At 41.1% G+C, this 18,148-nt stretch overlaps 1 protein-coding gene across 1 annotated transcript in view; it reads right to left on the bottom strand.

Moving 5' to 3' along the window:
* The window catches only part of LOC109912492 (acid-sensing ion channel 5), a 188,095-nt gene that overhangs the window by 62,842 nt on the left and 107,105 nt on the right, over positions 1-18,148 (bottom strand). The window contains exons 6-7 of the mRNA XM_020511931.2: positions 16,315-16,371; positions 7,086-7,254 (exon numbers count right to left, since the gene is read on the bottom strand). Coding sequence (XP_020367520.2) covers positions 7,086-7,254; positions 16,315-16,371 — 226 coding nt within the window. The remainder of the gene's footprint in view (positions 1-7,085; positions 7,255-16,314; positions 16,372-18,148) is intronic.

Below are 18,148 nucleotides of genomic sequence, written 5' to 3'. Positions count from 1 at the left end.
CAACTTGAACATTCTTTCCTTTTCTTCTCTCTCTCTCCTTCTCTTTTCTTTGCTTATAGCCATAATTCAAACTCTCTCACCTTCCTTTCATTGTCTAACTCCCATTGTCTCATTTGCAATCTAAATTTTTCTACGTCAATTGCACTTGCCTGCTTCTCTGATATACCTAAGTGCTTGACTAACTCCATTACAATTTCAGCTTTCCTTTTATCCTGAGTTAAAGCCAATTCAAATCTGTTTGCTAATTCTAATAGTATATCCTTCCTTTGTCTTTCTAAACTTTCTTGGCAAATTTGGAAAACATCTTCAATTCCCCTTTTTAGCAATGTTAAGAGCCTTTTGTCTCACTTTCAATTTAACCTACCACACATAACTGAAATTGAACAGATTTTTCTTATTTAAGTTTTATTTAAAGATCTAGGACACTAATCCCCAAGTCTGTGTAATTCTGTCCAAATCCATTCATATCCGTTTGGATCCCATACACGAACTGGCCAGATCCCGGACTCAAACCATCCAAATCCCGGATTTGATCTGTTCAAATCTTTCCAGATCCCAGACAAACTCCCAAAATCTGTTACAGAGGGGGAATGGCTGAACCTGTCCGAAAACTAATCCGAAACACAAGCGCAATCTATTATGATGGGAGTAGGGGTTCCCTTCTAATAATTACCCCCTAAACACCCAGAGAAGCTTGCTTTTCCCCTCATAATCTGTTAAAAGATTGATTAAAGGAACAAAAATCTCTGGTCTCCGCATCATAAGTAACAAGTATTCATTTATTTTTTTAACCCTAACAATGATCAAATTAACAGAATTAATAACAAATGGAACAATTCCCCCCAGACTACTAAATATTCCCTAACTAGCCTAAATTATACTGGAATACTGTTCAAATAACCACACAAATCTCACTTAATAAACCCAATTAACAAGAGAATAATGAATTATAACTTAATCTCTCCAAGTTTGCACAGACTGTCTTCTGGAATAATGTCGTTTCCAGTCTATTCACAAACACCTTTCTTCCGCTAAATCTGCTGTCAGAGATGTTTTATCTCTATATTTTCTTCAATGATGACCTGAGTTAAAATACCTTGGTACCTTTAATGAATTAGATGGGCTTTTTTCTGAGAGCTGAATGGTACTATCTCTGGCAGGTGGCAGATGGCTCTCCCTGATTTTCCGAATGCCCTCATGTAAAATACCCATAATGGCATAATCCAATTCTTATAATATGATTGTCAACACCATCAGATTTAAGTTCAATTGGCTTTCTGTATCTAGGTGCTTGGTTTAAATTAATTGGTCAAATTCAAACTTGTTGTCATTGAAGAAATGCTGCTGGGCTGTTCCATACAAAATGTTTGCATTTAGGCACTCTCTGTGCACCTGTATTTGTAAACTTCAAAGCACAAACAAAGCACATGCTCTTAAAGGGACCGCACTCTTTTTCCCATGATCACTTTTACCAACAAATTCTAACTTCCTGCCTTTTAATTCATGAATACTCTAGCCAACTTCATAACACGGCCAAAATGAACAAATTAATGCTTTTCCATATTGTACACTGTTTGTCAAATCTTTGACCACTCACTTAACCTATTTATACCTTTTTGTAGGCTCCTTATGTCCTCTTCGCAACTCACTTTCCTACTTTTGTTTGTGTCATCAGCATCCCTTCAATCCTTTCATTCAAATCATTTATATAAATTGGAAAGAATTGAAACCTTGGTGCTAATCCTGTGTTACACTACTCGTGACTTCCTGCTTGCCTGAAAAAGACTTATTCCCACTCTAGAGATAGTAAGAACTGCCGATGCCAGAGTCAGAGATAACACAGTGTGGAGCTGGAGGAATGCAACAGGCCAGGCAGTATCACAGGAGCAGGAAAGTTCACGTTTTGGGTTAGGACCATTCTTTAGAAATGGGGGACGGGGAAGAGAGCTCAGAAATAAATAGAGAGAGGAGGGGTGGGGCTGGGGAAGGCAGTTGGGTTGGTGATAGGTGAGTGCAGGTACGGAGTGCTGGGGATTGGTCAGTGAGGTGGGAGCAGCGGCTAGGTGGGAGAGAAGATGGACAGGTTGTGTCAGGCGAAGGAGGCGGAAGTGAGAGGGAGGGTTGGTCATGGGATGAGACCAGGGGTGGGGAGAATCTGAAACTGGTAAAATCCACATTTAGGCCATTGGGCTGGAGGATCCCAAGGTGGAATATGAGGAGCTTCTCCTCCAGTTTCCGGGTGGCATCATTGTGACACTGGAGGAGGTCCAGGATGGACGTGTCACCTAGGGAGTAGGAGGAGGAGTTGAAATGGTTCACAACCGAAAGGTGTTGTCATTTGTCGCGAACAGAGCTCAGGTGATCTACAAAGCGAACTCCGAGCCTTCACTTGGTCTCACCAATGTAGAGGAGGTCACATCGGGAGCAGCAGATGCAATAGACCACATTGATGGATGTGCAGGTGAACCTCTGTCTGATGTGGAAGGTTTGTGTGGTGCCTTGAATGGAGATGAGGGGGGAGGTGTAGGGGCAGGTGTAGCTCTTCCTGGGGTTGCAGGGAAAGGTGTTGGGGGTAGTGGGGCTAATGGGGAGTGTGGAGCAGATGAAGGAGTCGCGGAGAGAGCAGTCTCTATGAAAGGCAGATAGGGTGGGGAGAGAAATATCTCTTTGGTTGTGGGGTTGAATTGTAGGTGGCGGCAGTGGCGGAGAATGGTATGTTGGATACAGAGGTTAGTGGGGTGATATTTGAGAACAAGAGGGATTCTGTCTTTGTTTTTGCGGGGAGGGGGTGTGAGGGCTGAGGTGCGGGAAATGCAAGAGGTGTGGTCGAGAGCATTTTCGACCACCAAAGGGGGGATGTTGCAGTCCTTGAATTAAGAGGACATCTGGGATGTTCAGGAGTGGAACACCCCATCTCGGGAGCAAATGCGGCGGAGGCGGAGGAATTGGAGTATGGGATCGCATTCTTGCAGGAAGGTGGGCGAGAGGAGGTGTAGTCTAGGTAACTGTGGGAGTTAGTGGGCTTGAAATAGATGTTGGTTTTCGAGGTGGTCACCAGAGATGGAGACAGAGAGGTCCAGGAAGAAGAGGGAGGTATCAGAGATGGTCCAGGTGAACTTGAGGTTGGGGTGAATGGTGTTAGTAAAGTTGATGAACTGTTCAAGCTCCTCGTGGGAACACGAGGCAGTGCTGATAGTGTCATTGTTGCAACGGAGGAAGAGGTGGGGGATACTGCCAGTGTAGCAGCAGAAGAGGGACTGTTCCATGTATCCTACAAAGAGGCAGGCTAGCTTGGGCCCATGCAGGTTCCCATGGCCATGCACTTAGTCTGTAGGAAGTGGAAGGATTTAAAGGAGAAGTTGCTAACGGTAAGGATGAGTTCGGCGAAGCGGATGAGGGTGTCGGTGGAGGCCTCATCCCATGACCAACCCTCCCTTTCATCTCTGCCTCCTTGCCCTACCACAACCTGTCCATCTTCTCTCCCATCTATCTGCTCCTCCGACATCACTGACCAATCCCCACCACTCCCTACCTGCACTCACTATCACCATCCCACCTACCTTACTCAGTCCTACCCCTCTTCTCTCTATTTATTTCTGAGCTACCTTAGCCCTCCCCCATTTCTGAAGAAGGGTCCCTACCCGAAACGTTAACTTTCCTGCTCCTCTGATGCTGCCTGGCCTGCTGTGTTCCTCCAGCTCCACATTTTGTTATCTCTTATGATAGCAACCTATCATAGGTCTGACACTGGCAAGCTAAACCATCAGAAGTTACCAGCCAATCAGAGGCTGGCAGTCAAATCCTATTCCTCAGGGGATTTATTGGAGGGACAGTAATTCTTTTTCGGTCTTGTCACAGGATGGGTGTCATGGAGAAAAGGGTATCAGAGGCAATGGGATGGCTTTCAGAGGCCACCCATCTGATTCTTATCCATCCCTCCTTTTTCCTCGAGATGTGAGAAATTGATAGACCCTCTACATCCTAGCAGGTAGATCATGATGATTTTCCAGTCAGGAAACTAGTTATCTTTCTTCCTGCCAGATTGATTTATTGACCACCAAAGGATCTTAATTACTGATAAATCAAGATTGCTGCCCTCTACCTTCTTGCCTAGCACTTAATTGTTGAAGTGCCAGAGAGGGGTGTGGTGAATATTTCTTTATGGCCAGCTCTCCCCATTATTTCTCCTTCTTACCATCACTCTCACCCCCTTCAAGGAGGGGAAAGCCACAGCCTACAGTAAAATTTCAAAATTTGCTGATGATACCAATTTTGAAGAGGGCAAGCAGTGAAGAGCCTACAACTGTACTGCAACTGGAGACATAGAAAGGCAAACGAAATGGGCAGACAAATGGCAGATGAAAATTAATACAGAGAAGTGAATGATGAAGAATCTGGGCAGAAATAATAGTGGGAGGCAACAATCCTAAAGAGTGTGAGGGACAAAAGGACCTGAGGGTGCATGTATATAGATCTTCAATGGCATATTTTGGGAGGAATGGTAGCAAAGCATATGAAATATTGGGCATCATAATAGAAATATTGTGTACAAAACAGGGGTTTACACTGTAAAGTTCTGGTTAGGATTCAAGTTGAGAATTATGTCCAGTTGTTGACACTATATTTTAAGAAGGATGTAAGGAATTTTATGAGAGTGTAGAGGATATAAGTGTGGATATAATCAATGATTTCATCAGGTGATGGGCCCTTGAAGGAAATTAATTTGCAGGGCTCCGGTGATAGACAGGGAAAAGGGATTGACTGGTTTTCTAAGGAATACATGGACTGAGGAACTTCACAAAGTAAGCTGGTGAAGGGGTATAGGAGGTGAGGATGGAGATAAGAGAGGGATGAGGGGTGAGGATGTAATTAGATTCATAGATTCATACAGCGCAGAAAAAGCCCTTTGGCACATCAAGTCGGCACCGACATAACTACCACTAAAAGTGTTATGATATTTGAGGTACTCATCCAAATAACTATTGAAGTTTGTAAGGTTTCTTGCATTTACTACATTCCAATGCTGTGAATTCCAGATCCCTCTGTTCTTTGAAGCTCGGTAGTATCCTGCCATTCATTAAGTACTCCCTCATCTTGTTTCTTCTTCCAAACTGCATCACCTCACACTTATCAGGGCTAAATATCATTTACCACTGGTCTGCCCATCTGACCAACCTATCTATATCTATAACCTACAAACATCTTCCTCGCTATTAATTACTCTACCAATCTCGGTGTCATCTGCAAATTTGCTGAACATTCCCCCAACATTTTCATTTATATTATTTATGTACATAACCAACAACAAGAGTCCACCAGTACTGAACCTTGTGGTACACTGCTTGACACCAGCCTCCAGTCACTCAAACAGTCTTCTACCCTTTGTGTTCTATAACTAAGCCAGTTTTTGATCCATCTTCCCAAGTTTCCTTCAATTCCATGTGCTTTAACCTTCTCAATCAGTCTCCCATTTAGGATCTTGATACAGGATCTATATAAATTACATCAACTGAACTTCCCTCAGCCATACACTTGATCATTTTTCCAAAAAATTCTAACAAATTTGTTAGAAATGACCTCCCTCTGATAAAGCCATGCTGAATTTCTCTAATTAACCTATGCCTTTCCAAGTGGGATTAATTTGCGCCTTCAGAATTCTCTCCAATAGTTTCCTTACCACTGATGTGAGATTCAGCAGTCTGTCATTTCCTGGTTCATTTCTACCACCCCTCTTAAAAAGTAGAACCACACTAGCCATCCTCTAGTCCTCTGGCACTTCCCTGTGACCAGAGAAGAATTAAAAATTTCTGTCAGAGCCCATGCAATTTTCTTTTTTGTCTTCCACAGCAGCCTGGGATGCAATTCATCTGGGCCAGGGGATTTGTCTGTTTTCAAGCCCGACAGAGCCTCCAATCCCTTCCCATTTGCTATATGGAACTGTGCAAGTTCCTCACAGTTCCTTTTTCTGAATTCCATAGCTACATTCTCCTTTTCCAGAGTGAAGACTGAAGAAAAGTATTCATTCAACCCCCTTCCAATTTTCTGCAGCTTCACACACAGGTTTCCACCTTGGTCCCTAATATGCCCTACTCTTTCTCTGATTAACCTCTTTCCTTTAATGTAATTATAATAGGATGAGGGTTAGAGGGCCTCACTATTATAACTTTTATAAGTGCACATTCCCTGAGCATACACAGAAGAACTCTTTTACAATTTCCAAACCCTGATGTGGCCATCCAGCTGAAAGATTAGCCCACTCTGACCTTCACCTTTAATCTAGTTACAAAAAGCCAACATTATTCACCTGATGTACTGTTTGCTTCTTTTGAAATTTTTCACTCAGAAATTTCAAACCCCTAAGACTTGGAAAAGTTAAATAAGACTCAACATTTGTCAACTAAACAGTTGAAACTGTGTGCACCTGCTTTGCAAAGTCCATTTTTCTTGAATGGAGATGGATTATTTAACCTGGCTGCTTTGAAATCCATTCACCTCCCTGTTTAGGGCTTACTGGATGAGATGGTTCAACATGTTCAATAATGCCAACACGTGGGTGGCATGGGTGCACTCTACCGATCAGGAGGCAGCGTTACAATATCAGGAAATGCTCTAACTCCGAATTCCCACGTCAAATTTGAAAATCTGATCCATATTGTAAATCACAGTAAACTGTCATTTTTATTGGCAAGACAAAAGCAAAATACTGCAGATCATAAAAATCTGAAGTAAAAACATAAAATGCTGGAAAGGCTGCACAAACATAGAGAAGGAAAATAATAAAGACTTTGACACCATTATAAAGAGGGATGATTGCATTGTTCACATTAAGTCAAATGGTCTCGAAACAGAGGGTACATTTGGTTCTATTACATGTAATTCATTATGATAGTATAATTTTCATGATTATAAGTTTTTTTTATGTGTATCTTTATCAAAAATTATAACTATTATAAGTGTACATCGCTTGAGATTACATGGAAGAACCCTCTTTCAATTTCCAAATCCTGATATGGCCAACCAACTGAAAACTTTGCCCATTCTGATTTTCATCTTTAATCTAATTACAAAAAGGCAACATTACTCACCTGATATACTGTTTGCTTTTCTGAAACTTTTCACTCAGAAACTTCAATCCCCTGAGACTTGGAAAAGTTGAATAAGACACAACAGTAGAGTATTTAATCTCTTCACACGGAACTGGACAGTTGAAACTGTGTGCACCTGCTTTGCAAAGTCCCCTTTTTTCAATGTAATCTTGTACATAAAAGAGATATAGCAAAATGTTTATTTTTAATGAGTTGCTGATATTCATAACACAAAATCCAAATTGCTTTGAATTTGTTCTAGTAGGTTTTAAACTGTATTTAACTTTTTTCCATATTATATGAAAGATGAAATCTCAAATCTCAATTTGCCACAAAAGAAAATTTAGCTCGGATTTATTCTAAAGATTTATGCTGAAAATATGCTTGGACCTGCTCTTACTGCACCATTGGACTTGCTGCAGGAATCATATTTGCTAAAAATAAATGCTCAATGTCAAACAACTGTGACTAGGTAATTACATAGTTGGTCCCAAGTCTCATCTCAATATTTGGGATTTCAACAGGCAACTTCCCAAAGCAAATCATCAAATCTTGGGTCAAATAATAGGCTTCCTTAATCCATATTACTTTGCTGAATCAAAATGTTGCATTTGTGCAAAGGTTCAATTTTGCTTCAATGTGAGAAGAAATTGGATAACATCTCTTTCATCTAAATGTCAAATCTTAGATAGTAAGCTCTTAATTTGTTCAATTAAAACTTCAGTAAATTAAAGAAGTATTTTTGCTTACACACTAGGATGTTCACTTGACAGGATTCTCCAAACAAAAAATATTAGAAGGGAAGTGTGGTCTTTAATTTTGAGCACAAGTCTTTTATCCCCCTCTTTACGAATATTTATACATTTAGGAATATAACTGACTTTACCACTATCTCATCTTCCCAAATCTCTCACTTCACAGATTTAGACTGCCTGGAGCTTTAATTTGCTTTAGAATGCAATATTTAAAGTATCAATGTTGAAAGTTGTTAACTTAGATTCTGTTCCTGACACTGTGAAGTCTGAAATTTCATTTAAACAGGAAGACATTTTATTGCTTGGATTTTCTTTGTGGAGGATGTCTTTCCAGCCAGCACAGGTAATTACCAAATTGTCATACTTGAAGTAATTTTAATTTCATGAATTTCCTTTATAGAGAATGACTGAGCTACTGAAATAGGCACTTTAATTTTTTGTGGTATCCTGGATCTCCGAACCAGGCAATTTCTTCTTGGCCATATTCTCAATGTTGGATGTTGGCTGTCGCTTCTTAGTGGTGGTTTCCACAGAATTGTTTTTATTACATCTTCCATCTGCTTTAGTGGATTTTTGTTTACTATCTGCTGGTAAATCTGTGGTGTAAGTGTGGAGACTCTTTACTTCAACTTGTTGCTTAACTTGGATGCTTTATCATCGGTTCTTAGAATTTTTCCTGGTGGGCATGGAACTCGTTCAGGTGGGGTCAGAGGGGCATGAAGATGAGCCCTTTAATGAAGACAGACCGTTCGGCCTCAGAGAGTTCGAGGTCGGGGGAATGGTGAATATGCGGCAAGGTTCAGGGGTAGGGTTTTGGGGGTTCTTGAGGAGGCTGAAGGAGGGGAGGAGAAGGGCGACAGTATGTGATGGTTGAGGGTTGGATGTGGTTTTGTGGGGGGTTGGGGAGTAGTTGTGAGAGGGAAAGGAGAGTGGGAGGGTAGTGGGCTGGTGAGTGGGATAGAGGATTGGATGGGGGAGGGGTGTGGGAGAGATGAGGTAGAGAGGAGGGTGAAGAGGTAGAGGGGTAGGGTGTATTATGGAGGTGGACAGATGAGGACGGAGAGGTGTGCTGTGTAGCTGCAGGTGGGCAGTAGGACCCAGGAGTGACCCTGTGACAGGAATCCATGTATAGATTAGAGAGTGGGCAGAATCTGGAGTGGAGGTAGAAGTTGCAGGGAAGTCGAGGCAGGTCCCAGTCCTTTTGTCAGTGGAATCCGGGACAGCATTTCTGGAACAGTCCAGAGCAGAGACAGAGGTTGAAGGTGAGTTCCTGAGGGTCCCGGTTGGTGGTTGCAGAGGCCATAACCACAACCTTAAACTGGAAGTGGCATCCAGACCAGAAGTGGCGTCAGACTGGAGAGGCCCAGACTGCACGTGTGAAATGCTGGCAGCAGTGTGGTGGGCCTGGAGCTGGCCGGAGACAGGCCGTGGATTTTGAGTGATGAGTGGGTTCCCTGACCAGAGGTGAGTAGAGGAGAGTCTTGCAAACTTACAATTTTTAATGTCCGACATGAAGCTGAAAAGTTGTTTGTTGAGCATGTGGATTCCTCACAAGTTTCAGAAAGGGAGGCCTTGAACTGGGGGAGGGATGAGGAGATGGAAAGGAGGTGTTGGAGCATTGCAGAGAGGGTTGAGCGGAGAATCCAGAGAGAGAATTGGAGGCATTGAAGGTGTTGCGAGTATGGAGCATCAAAGGTGGGTCCAAATTTTGAGGGTTTAAAATGTACCTGAATCCGAAGGTTTTATCAGCCCTCCATTATTTCATGTGAGAACATGCTCTGCAGTTACCCAAACATTACATATTTTAAAGATCCTGATTTAGCACCAAATGCCACCAAACTGAGGTTGGATCTTATCTACAAAGATGGCTTGTTTGACAGAAAAAAGGAAAATCCTATGTGAACACTTGATGCAAAAGCATGCATCACTGAGATTCATTTGAATATTTTGACATTGGATAAAAGACTTGTGAAAAAACAGTTTTTTTTTCCAGCAAAGTTTTACGTTGTGACGAAAAATAATTCTTTTGGCTATTTTTAATGTTCTGATTATACATTCAGAGGATGTGACCATTAGGCAAGGCTAGCATTATTGTCTATTCCTAAACATTTTTTAGAAGTGTTGGTAAGTTAACCAGTCTAATTGCTGAGATCTGCATTATGGTAATCCCATTGTTCATTATTTAGGACATTCCATGAATTAGACCCAAAGACAATTAAGGAACTGAGATATGTTGTCAAGGTGGATGTTGTGTGACTTGGGGTGAAAGAGACTTGGAGGTTTGGAGTTGGTGGGGATGGTGTTCCCATGTGTCTACTGCTCTTTCCTTGCAGGTTGTCGATGCTGGGAGTTTGAGAAGTTCTGTTGAGGAAGCTGTGATGAGTTGCTGCAGGGTATTTTCTCAATGCTACAAACCATGGCCACTTGCACCAGTGATCATTTAAGGCTATGGTTATGGACCGGACCAAACTGCATTTGAATTTATCAAGGAGACAGCCTTGACACTAACTTTTAGACCATAAGACATAGGAGCAGAGATTAGGCCATTGGCCCATCGAGTCTGCTCTGCCATTCAATCATGGCTGATGAATTTCATAACCCCATTCAGCTGCTTTCTCTCTGTAACCTTTGATCCCCTTGACAATCAATAACCTATCTATCTCTGTCTTAACCATACTCAATGACCTGGCTTCCACAGCTTTCTGTGGCAATGAATTCTATAGATTCACCACTCTCTGTCTGAAGATATTTCTCCTCATCTCCATTCTAAAGGGCCTTCCCTCTACTCTAAGGCTGTGCCTTTGGTTCTTAGTCTCTCCTGCTAATGGAAACACCTTCCCAATGTCCACTGTGTCCAGGTCATTCGGTATTCTGTAGGTTTCAATTAGATTCCCCTCATCCTTCTAAACACCATCAAGTATAAACCCAGAGTCCAAACATTCCTCATAAATTAAGCCTTTCATTCCTGGGATCATTCGTGTGAACCTCCTCTGGACCCGCTCCAGGGCCAGTACATCCTTCCTGAGATATATGGGGCCCAAAACTGTGCACAATACTCCAAATGTGGCCTGACCAGAGCCTTATAAAGCCTCAGAAGTACATCCCTGTTTTTATTTTCTAATCCTTTTGAAAAAAATGCCAACGTTGTATTTGCCATCTTAACTACCAACGGAACCTGCGAGTTTACCTGAAGAGAATCCTGGATGAGGATTCCCAACTGAATTTGCACTTCAGATTTCTGAATGTTCTCCCCATTTAGAAAATAGTCCATGCTTTTATTCTTCTTACCAAAGTGCATGACCTCACACTTTCCCACGTTGTACTCCATCTGCCACTTCTTTGCTCACTCTTCTAACCTGTCTAGATCCTTCTGCACCCTCCCCATCTCTTCAATACTACTTGTCCATCTGTCTTTGTATAATCTGCAAACTTAGCCAGAACGCCCTCAGTTCCTTCATCTAGATCATTAATGTATAAAGTGAAAAGTTGTGATCCCAACACTGACTCTTGTGGTACACCACTAGTTACCAGCTACCATCCTGAGAAAGACCCTTTTAATCCCACTCTCTGCTTTTTGCGAGACAAGCAATCTTCTATCCATGCTGGTACCTTGCCTCTAACACCATGGGCTCCTTGTCAAAGGCCTTCTGGAAGTCCTAGCAAATAACATCCTTTGGCTCTCCTTGGTCGAACCTGCTCGTTACCTCCTCAAAGAATTCCAACAAACTTGTCAGGCTTGACCTCCCCGTGATGAAAACATGCTGACTTTGCCCTATTTTACCATGCATTTTCAAGTATTCAGAAATCTCATATTTCAGAATGAACTCCAAAACAAGTCAATCTAATAGGCCTGTAATTTCCCATCTTTCGCCTTGCCCCCTTCTTAAAAAGGGGGTTACGTTAGTGATTTTCCAGTCCTCTGGGACCCTCCCTGACTCTGGTGATTCCTGAAAGATCAGCACTAAGCCTCCACTATCTCTTCAGCTATCTCCTTCAGAACTCTGGGGTGTAGTTCATCTGGTCCACGTGATATATTCACCTTCAGACCTTTCAGTTTTTGTAGCACCTTATCCATGGTGACAGCCGCCATACTCACCTCTGCCCCCACCCTCCCACCCCCACCCCGACTCTCTTGAATTTTTGGGATGTTATCTTATTTAAAGGCAAGTGTACGTTGCTGCATTCCAGGTCTAATTAGTTTGGTCTCGCTTCTTGGCTTTAAGCAAAACATGCTTTATTCTTAAACTCAGTTAAAATATAAACAAAGGAAAGAAGAATTGATATAACTAAAGCTCTATTAGAAAACTTAAATAGAATAATAGATTATTTAACTACTAAACACCAATATAGTAACATCCCATAAAGTGACCCTTGGCAAAGGCAAATTCAGTAAAATAGATTGTCTCACATGTGATGCTTCTCAAGTCCAGGAGAAAAGAACACCAAGAGAAAATTCTGGCAGAGAGAAAGCTTCAACTTTTTGCTGTGACAGAGAGATATATAACAGCTTCCACAGCCAACTTCAAAACCCCAACAATTGAAGTAAAGTAAAACCCTGGTTCTGTGGGAACCTGACTCTACTCAGTCATGCTGCTTCTATTGTTCTAACTTAAAAAAAGTAGGGCCTCACAGGTTATTTACGTTATTGGCTTGGAAGACACAACTTTGCACCTCTGGCTCAAAACCTCTCTTCAAAAAAAAACCAGGACAAAATACACCTCTTAAAGCCATCATATTGTCACACCTCCCCCTTAATAAAAAAGAACCATCAATATACAAAGATGGCTTTGTTTTCAAAAATCTTTAGTCTTACACTATTAATACATTGCAACACATATCCATTACATTGACTCTAAGCATGCAAAGATTCAATACTACAGTCCATTTCAATCCATTTCTTCTGCAACCAAACACCTTCGTCTTCTTTCATTAAAGTCGTGACAATGCGTCAGCAATTATGTTTATCATCTTGCCACATGTATAATTTTCATATTAAATGGCTGCAACAGTAAATTCCATTGATACAGTCTGGTATTTTTATTTTTAAATTTTTCCAAAAACATTGAAGTGTTATGGTTAGCACATACAATTGTCTCAGAAATATTACTGGCAACATAGATGTTGAAATGTTGCAACGCCAATGCCAAACTCAAGGTCTCCTTCTCAACAGAATATTTCTGAATATTCAACTTTCTGGAAAAATACCCAGTAGTTTTTTCTATCTTCTCATCATCTTCTCTCAACATCCGCATCACTATGCATTAATAGCCACCTGAATGGCTTTGCGTAATTAGTTGTGGTTAAGACTGGGACAGTGGTTATCAGAGCTTTCAGGCTGTCCAATGCCTTCTGACATTCCTCCATACACTGAAATTGTATATACTTCTTCAACAAGCCAGTCAGTGGAGCAACCATGCTGCTAAAATTTGATACGAATTTTCAATAAAAACTAGTCAGTCCCAGTAATTGTTGCACTTCCCTCTGTGTTGTGGGATGGAAAACTCCCCAGTAAGCTTTGTTTTCACATCCCATGGGGCAAACTGTCCAAGACCAACGACATGGCCCCAGAATGTGACTTGGGCTTTTGCAAACTCACTCTGAGCTAGGTTTATCATCAAGCCTGCCTTCTGAATTCAGTCAAACAATTCCACTAATCCTAAACTCAACCTGGAATTAGAGATTTTGATCCTGACAAGAGCCCCCAGTCTTTTATGGACCGGACCAAAACCCCTTCAGATATATCAAAGAGATAGCCTCAACCCTAACTTTTATCTGATTTAAAGGCAAGTGTAAGGTACTGTGTTCCAGATGTAATTTGAGTGGTCACCCTACTCAGCTTTAAGCAAACTACACTCTATCCTTACATCCAATGAAAATACAAACAAAAAAAGAAGAATTTATGTAATTTTAACTCTATCAGAAAACTTAACAGAATAATGGATTATCTAACGACTAAACAGCAACTGTTCCAATATAGTATCATCCCATAAACACACCCTTGGCAAAGGCAAATCAGTAAAATATATTGTTTCACATGTGATGTTTCTCCAGTCCAGGTGAAAAGAACGCCAAAAGAAAATTCAGACAGAGGGAGAGAGAACTCCCGCTTTTTGGTGTGACAGAGAGCTGTATGACAACTTCCACAGCCAAGTTCAAAACCTCAACAACTGAAAATTAAAGTAAAACCCTAGTTCTGTGAGAGCCTGACTCTGCCTATTAATGCTGCTTCTATTGTTCTAACTTAAAAAAAGCTGTTTACTTTATTGGCTTGGAAGAGATAATTTTGCACCTCTGGATAAAACCTCTCTTCAAACAACCAGGACAAAATACATGTCTTAAAGCCATAATATCATCACATTGTGGATGAGATGCCGATTACTTTGTCCAGGTTGATACTGAGCTTGCTGTATTTTGGAACTCTGCTCATTCAGGTAGGTGGAGACTATTGACTCTTGACTTGTACCTTAAAACAATGGAAAAATTTTGGTGCTTGAGGAGTTGAGTCACTCCCAATAGAATACGCAGAGTCTGACCTGTTGTTGTATTTGTGCAGTTGGTACAGTTAACTTTCTGGTCAATGCTGACATCAGGATGATGATGGGTGGGAGTTTGACAATGGCAAGGGCACTGTGCTCAGAGATGTGATTAGACTCTCCTGTTGGTCATTGAAGGTACTTGTGTGGCATTACACTTACTTGCCACAGAAAAGCTTCATATTCTCCAAGTCTTGTTTCCCTGTTGCTAACTACTCTTCCATTATCTGAGGAGTTGTGAATTAAATTGTTCATTACGTATTCAATTAATATTCCTATTTTTGATCTTATCATGGAGGAATGATTATACAAAGTAGATTGGGTATAGGATATAACCATGGGGTGCTTACAAATACATCACAGAGCTAAGGTGATTGGCCACAGTCATCTTCCATTTTGGTAGGTATGACTCCAATCAGCGAAGAGATTTCCCCTGATTCTCATTGACTTCAATTTCACTATTGCGTCTTGAGTCAGACATAATTAAGTGTTGCCTTGATAGTATAAAGATATTAGATGAGAACATGAAGGGATTATTTCTTTTCTCTATTTTTTATATTCAGAAGTATGGAGGTGCTATCACACATAACTGAACACAATAGAGTGACACAGTGGTTCAGTGGTTCAGTGGTTAGCACTGTTGCCTCAGTGCCAGGTGCCTGGGTTCAATTCCAGCCTTGACTGACTGTCTATGTGGAGTTTGCATGTTCTCCCCTTGTATGCGTGGGTTTCTGCTGAGTGCTCTGGTTTCCTCCCACAGCCCAAAGACGTGCAGGTTAGGTGCGTAAGGGCCAGGTAAGGACCCTGACCTTCCCTTAGCATCCTGCTTGCATGCCCACAAGTCCACAGACTGGGTGATTGCTTTGCGGAACACCTCCAGTCTGTGCACAAGCAGGACGCTGACCTTCCCGTAGCTGGTCATTATAACACAGCGTCCTGCTTGCATGCTCGGTTGTCCGTCCTTGGCATGCTACAGTGTTCCAGTGAATCACAGTGCAAAATGGAGGAACAACATCTCATTTTCAGACTGGGCACTTTACAGTCTTTTTGACTTAACATTGAGTTCAACATCTTTAAATTGTGAATCATTTCTTCCTTTTCTTTTAGCTTGTTATCATGTTCTCCACTCTCTCCATCCCAGTTACTCTCCTTTCAAGTCTGGCAGGAGACATTGTTCTGCCATTCTCACATTTCAATCACTTAATCTGTACTATCAACATCTTTTCTCCACCAGCACCCTACACTCACTACCCCCACAACCACACCCCCAAACTACAGCATAAATGCTGTCCCCTCTACAGTTCACTTCAGCTCCGATGAAGAGTCATCCAGGCTTGAAATGTTAGCTTGTTCTCTCTCCATGGATGTTGTTTGACCCGCTGTGCTCTCCAGCATTTGTTATTTGCAGTACAGATTTCAGCATCTGTGGTAATTTGTTCCTGCACTTTAGGTGGATTGGCTATGATAAATCGGCTGTAGTGTCTAGAGAATTATAGGTTTAGTGTAATAGCCAAGGTAAATTCTGGGGTTATGGGAATAGGATGTGGGATCGAGGGCTGGGCGGGATGCCCTTTGGAGAGTTGGTGCAGACTCAATGGGGCAAATGTCCTTGTTCTGCATTCCAGGGATTCTATGATTCACCAAGCAATTTTTATTTTCCACAACCAGATCACCAGGGGTCAGCTCTATAAAGGACTGGAGTGAATGGTTCCATTGGGCGGGTTATTGCTTGTTGCCAAAGGAATTCATACTCAGTGTGCTCCATAAGGAGATTAATTAATGATTCCCATAGATCTGTAGGGGTTATCACAGCTTTTTTTCATGTTTTTTTCTAAAAATACATCAAATTGTATTGTTTGACTAACTTTAACACTTCCGTTAATCCGTGAATCCAAATAAAATAAAATCAATTTTTTTTTGCTTTCAAGGCACAATACTTACGCAGAATTGGATATGCACAGTTGTAGTACTTTTCTGGTTCACATTCAGGCCCATTTCCTTTAAAAGAAAATCATTCATTTAACAATGTTAAAATTGCTATGTGTAATTACACACAAGCCAAATATTTACTTGTCATGTTGTGGCTAAAACTAAATTGTAATACATTTGTGATATTCAATAAATTACTTTAATATTATGGTGCATTTTATGGTTTACAACTGACCCAAAACATGGCGACACCATTAATACTAAATGGCCTACCTTTGTTTTCGGTGATGGCGGGATTGACGTATGAGGAGAGATTGACTGCGTTAGGATTGTTTTTGCTGGAGTTCAAATGAGTGAGGGGTCTTCACATTGAGACTTATACAATTTTAACAGGACTAGACAGGGTAGATATAGGGAGGATGTTCCCGATGGTGGGTGTGTCCAGAATCTGGGATCACAGTCTGAGGATTCGGGGTACACCATTTAGACAGAGATGAGGAGACATTTTTTCACCAAAAGAGTGGTGAGACTGTGGAATTCATTACCACAGGAAGTAGTTGGTGTCAAAACATTGAATGTATTCAAGAGGCAGCTAGATACAGCACTTGGGGCAAATGGGATCAAAGGTTATGGGGAGAAAGCAGGATTAGGCTATTGTGTTGAACAATCAGTCATGATTGTGATGAATGATGGAGCAGGCTCAAAGGACCAAATGGCCTCCTCCTGCTTTATCTTCTATATTTCTATATTTCTATGTCCTGATACTGCATTTGAGCTACTGCCATTGTAGGTTTAATCATTTTTGTAATTTCTACAGAGTGTTGCTTTGTAATGGTAACACTCTTTGATAGAATTATCTTGAGTTTTAACACAAGTTGTAATTATATCATCAATGCCACTATATCCACTGTCTCGTGATTCCTTACTGATTAACTCAGCCTTAAATATATTTAATGACCCAGTCTTGACAGCCCTATGTGGTAAAGCATTCCACACATTTACTACCCGCTGGAGAAGAAATTGCTCTTCATCTCTCTCTCTCAAATGGGAAATGCCTTATTCAGAGATTATGCACTCTGATCTTAAACTCTCCAACAAGGGGAAACAATCTCAACATGACTATCCTGTCAAACCCCCTAAGATTCCTATATATTTCAATAAAGTTGTGCCTCATTCTTCCAACCCTCAATGAGTATAGGCCCATCCTACTCAACCTCTCCTGTGAAGAAATTCCCTCTGTACTCAGGATTAACTTAGTGAACCTTGCCTGGACTGCATCTGATGCCATCTAATATCTTTCCTGAGGTAAGAGGACCAAGGCTGTTCACAGTATTGTGGTACGGTCTGACTAGTGCCTTATATAGTTTTAACACGACTCTCCTAATTTTATACTCCATTCCCTTCGAAATAAAGGCTAACATTCCATTGAACTTCCCCATTGCCCAATGAACTTAAGCTTAATTTTATTTCTTCAATGAAAATATAAAATGCGCCATATGATAAATGGAAATCATTGGTACACACTATCTGTGTTATAACCCAGTGGAATAAAACAACTATTTTTTGATTAACAGCAAATCGAGTGGTGTTTAAAACTATTATTAGACTCAGCATAAATAGTAGTACAATTTAGTATTCCTTTTCAACCATGACTTACTGATACAATTTCCCGTCTGATAACTAAGTATATATATTCCCATGTTGTTGCTAATAACCATTCTAACCTATTTAGCTTTCAAAAATAATGAAGAATTGAAACATATGTCCAAATTCCTTAGAGTTCCCAGATTTTCCATTGTTTGATGTTATCTCACAGGTGGTGCTGAAACTGAGCTGAATTTAGGAA

This window comes from Rhincodon typus, chromosome 1 (assembly GCF_021869965.1).
Source record: "Rhincodon typus isolate 14 chromosome 1, sRhiTyp1.1, whole genome shotgun sequence".
NCBI classification, from domain to species: Eukaryota; Metazoa; Chordata; class Chondrichthyes; order Orectolobiformes; family Rhincodontidae; genus Rhincodon; species Rhincodon typus.
Note: the sequence above shows the minus strand (reverse complement) of the source record. Positions and strands in the feature narration are given on the sequence as shown.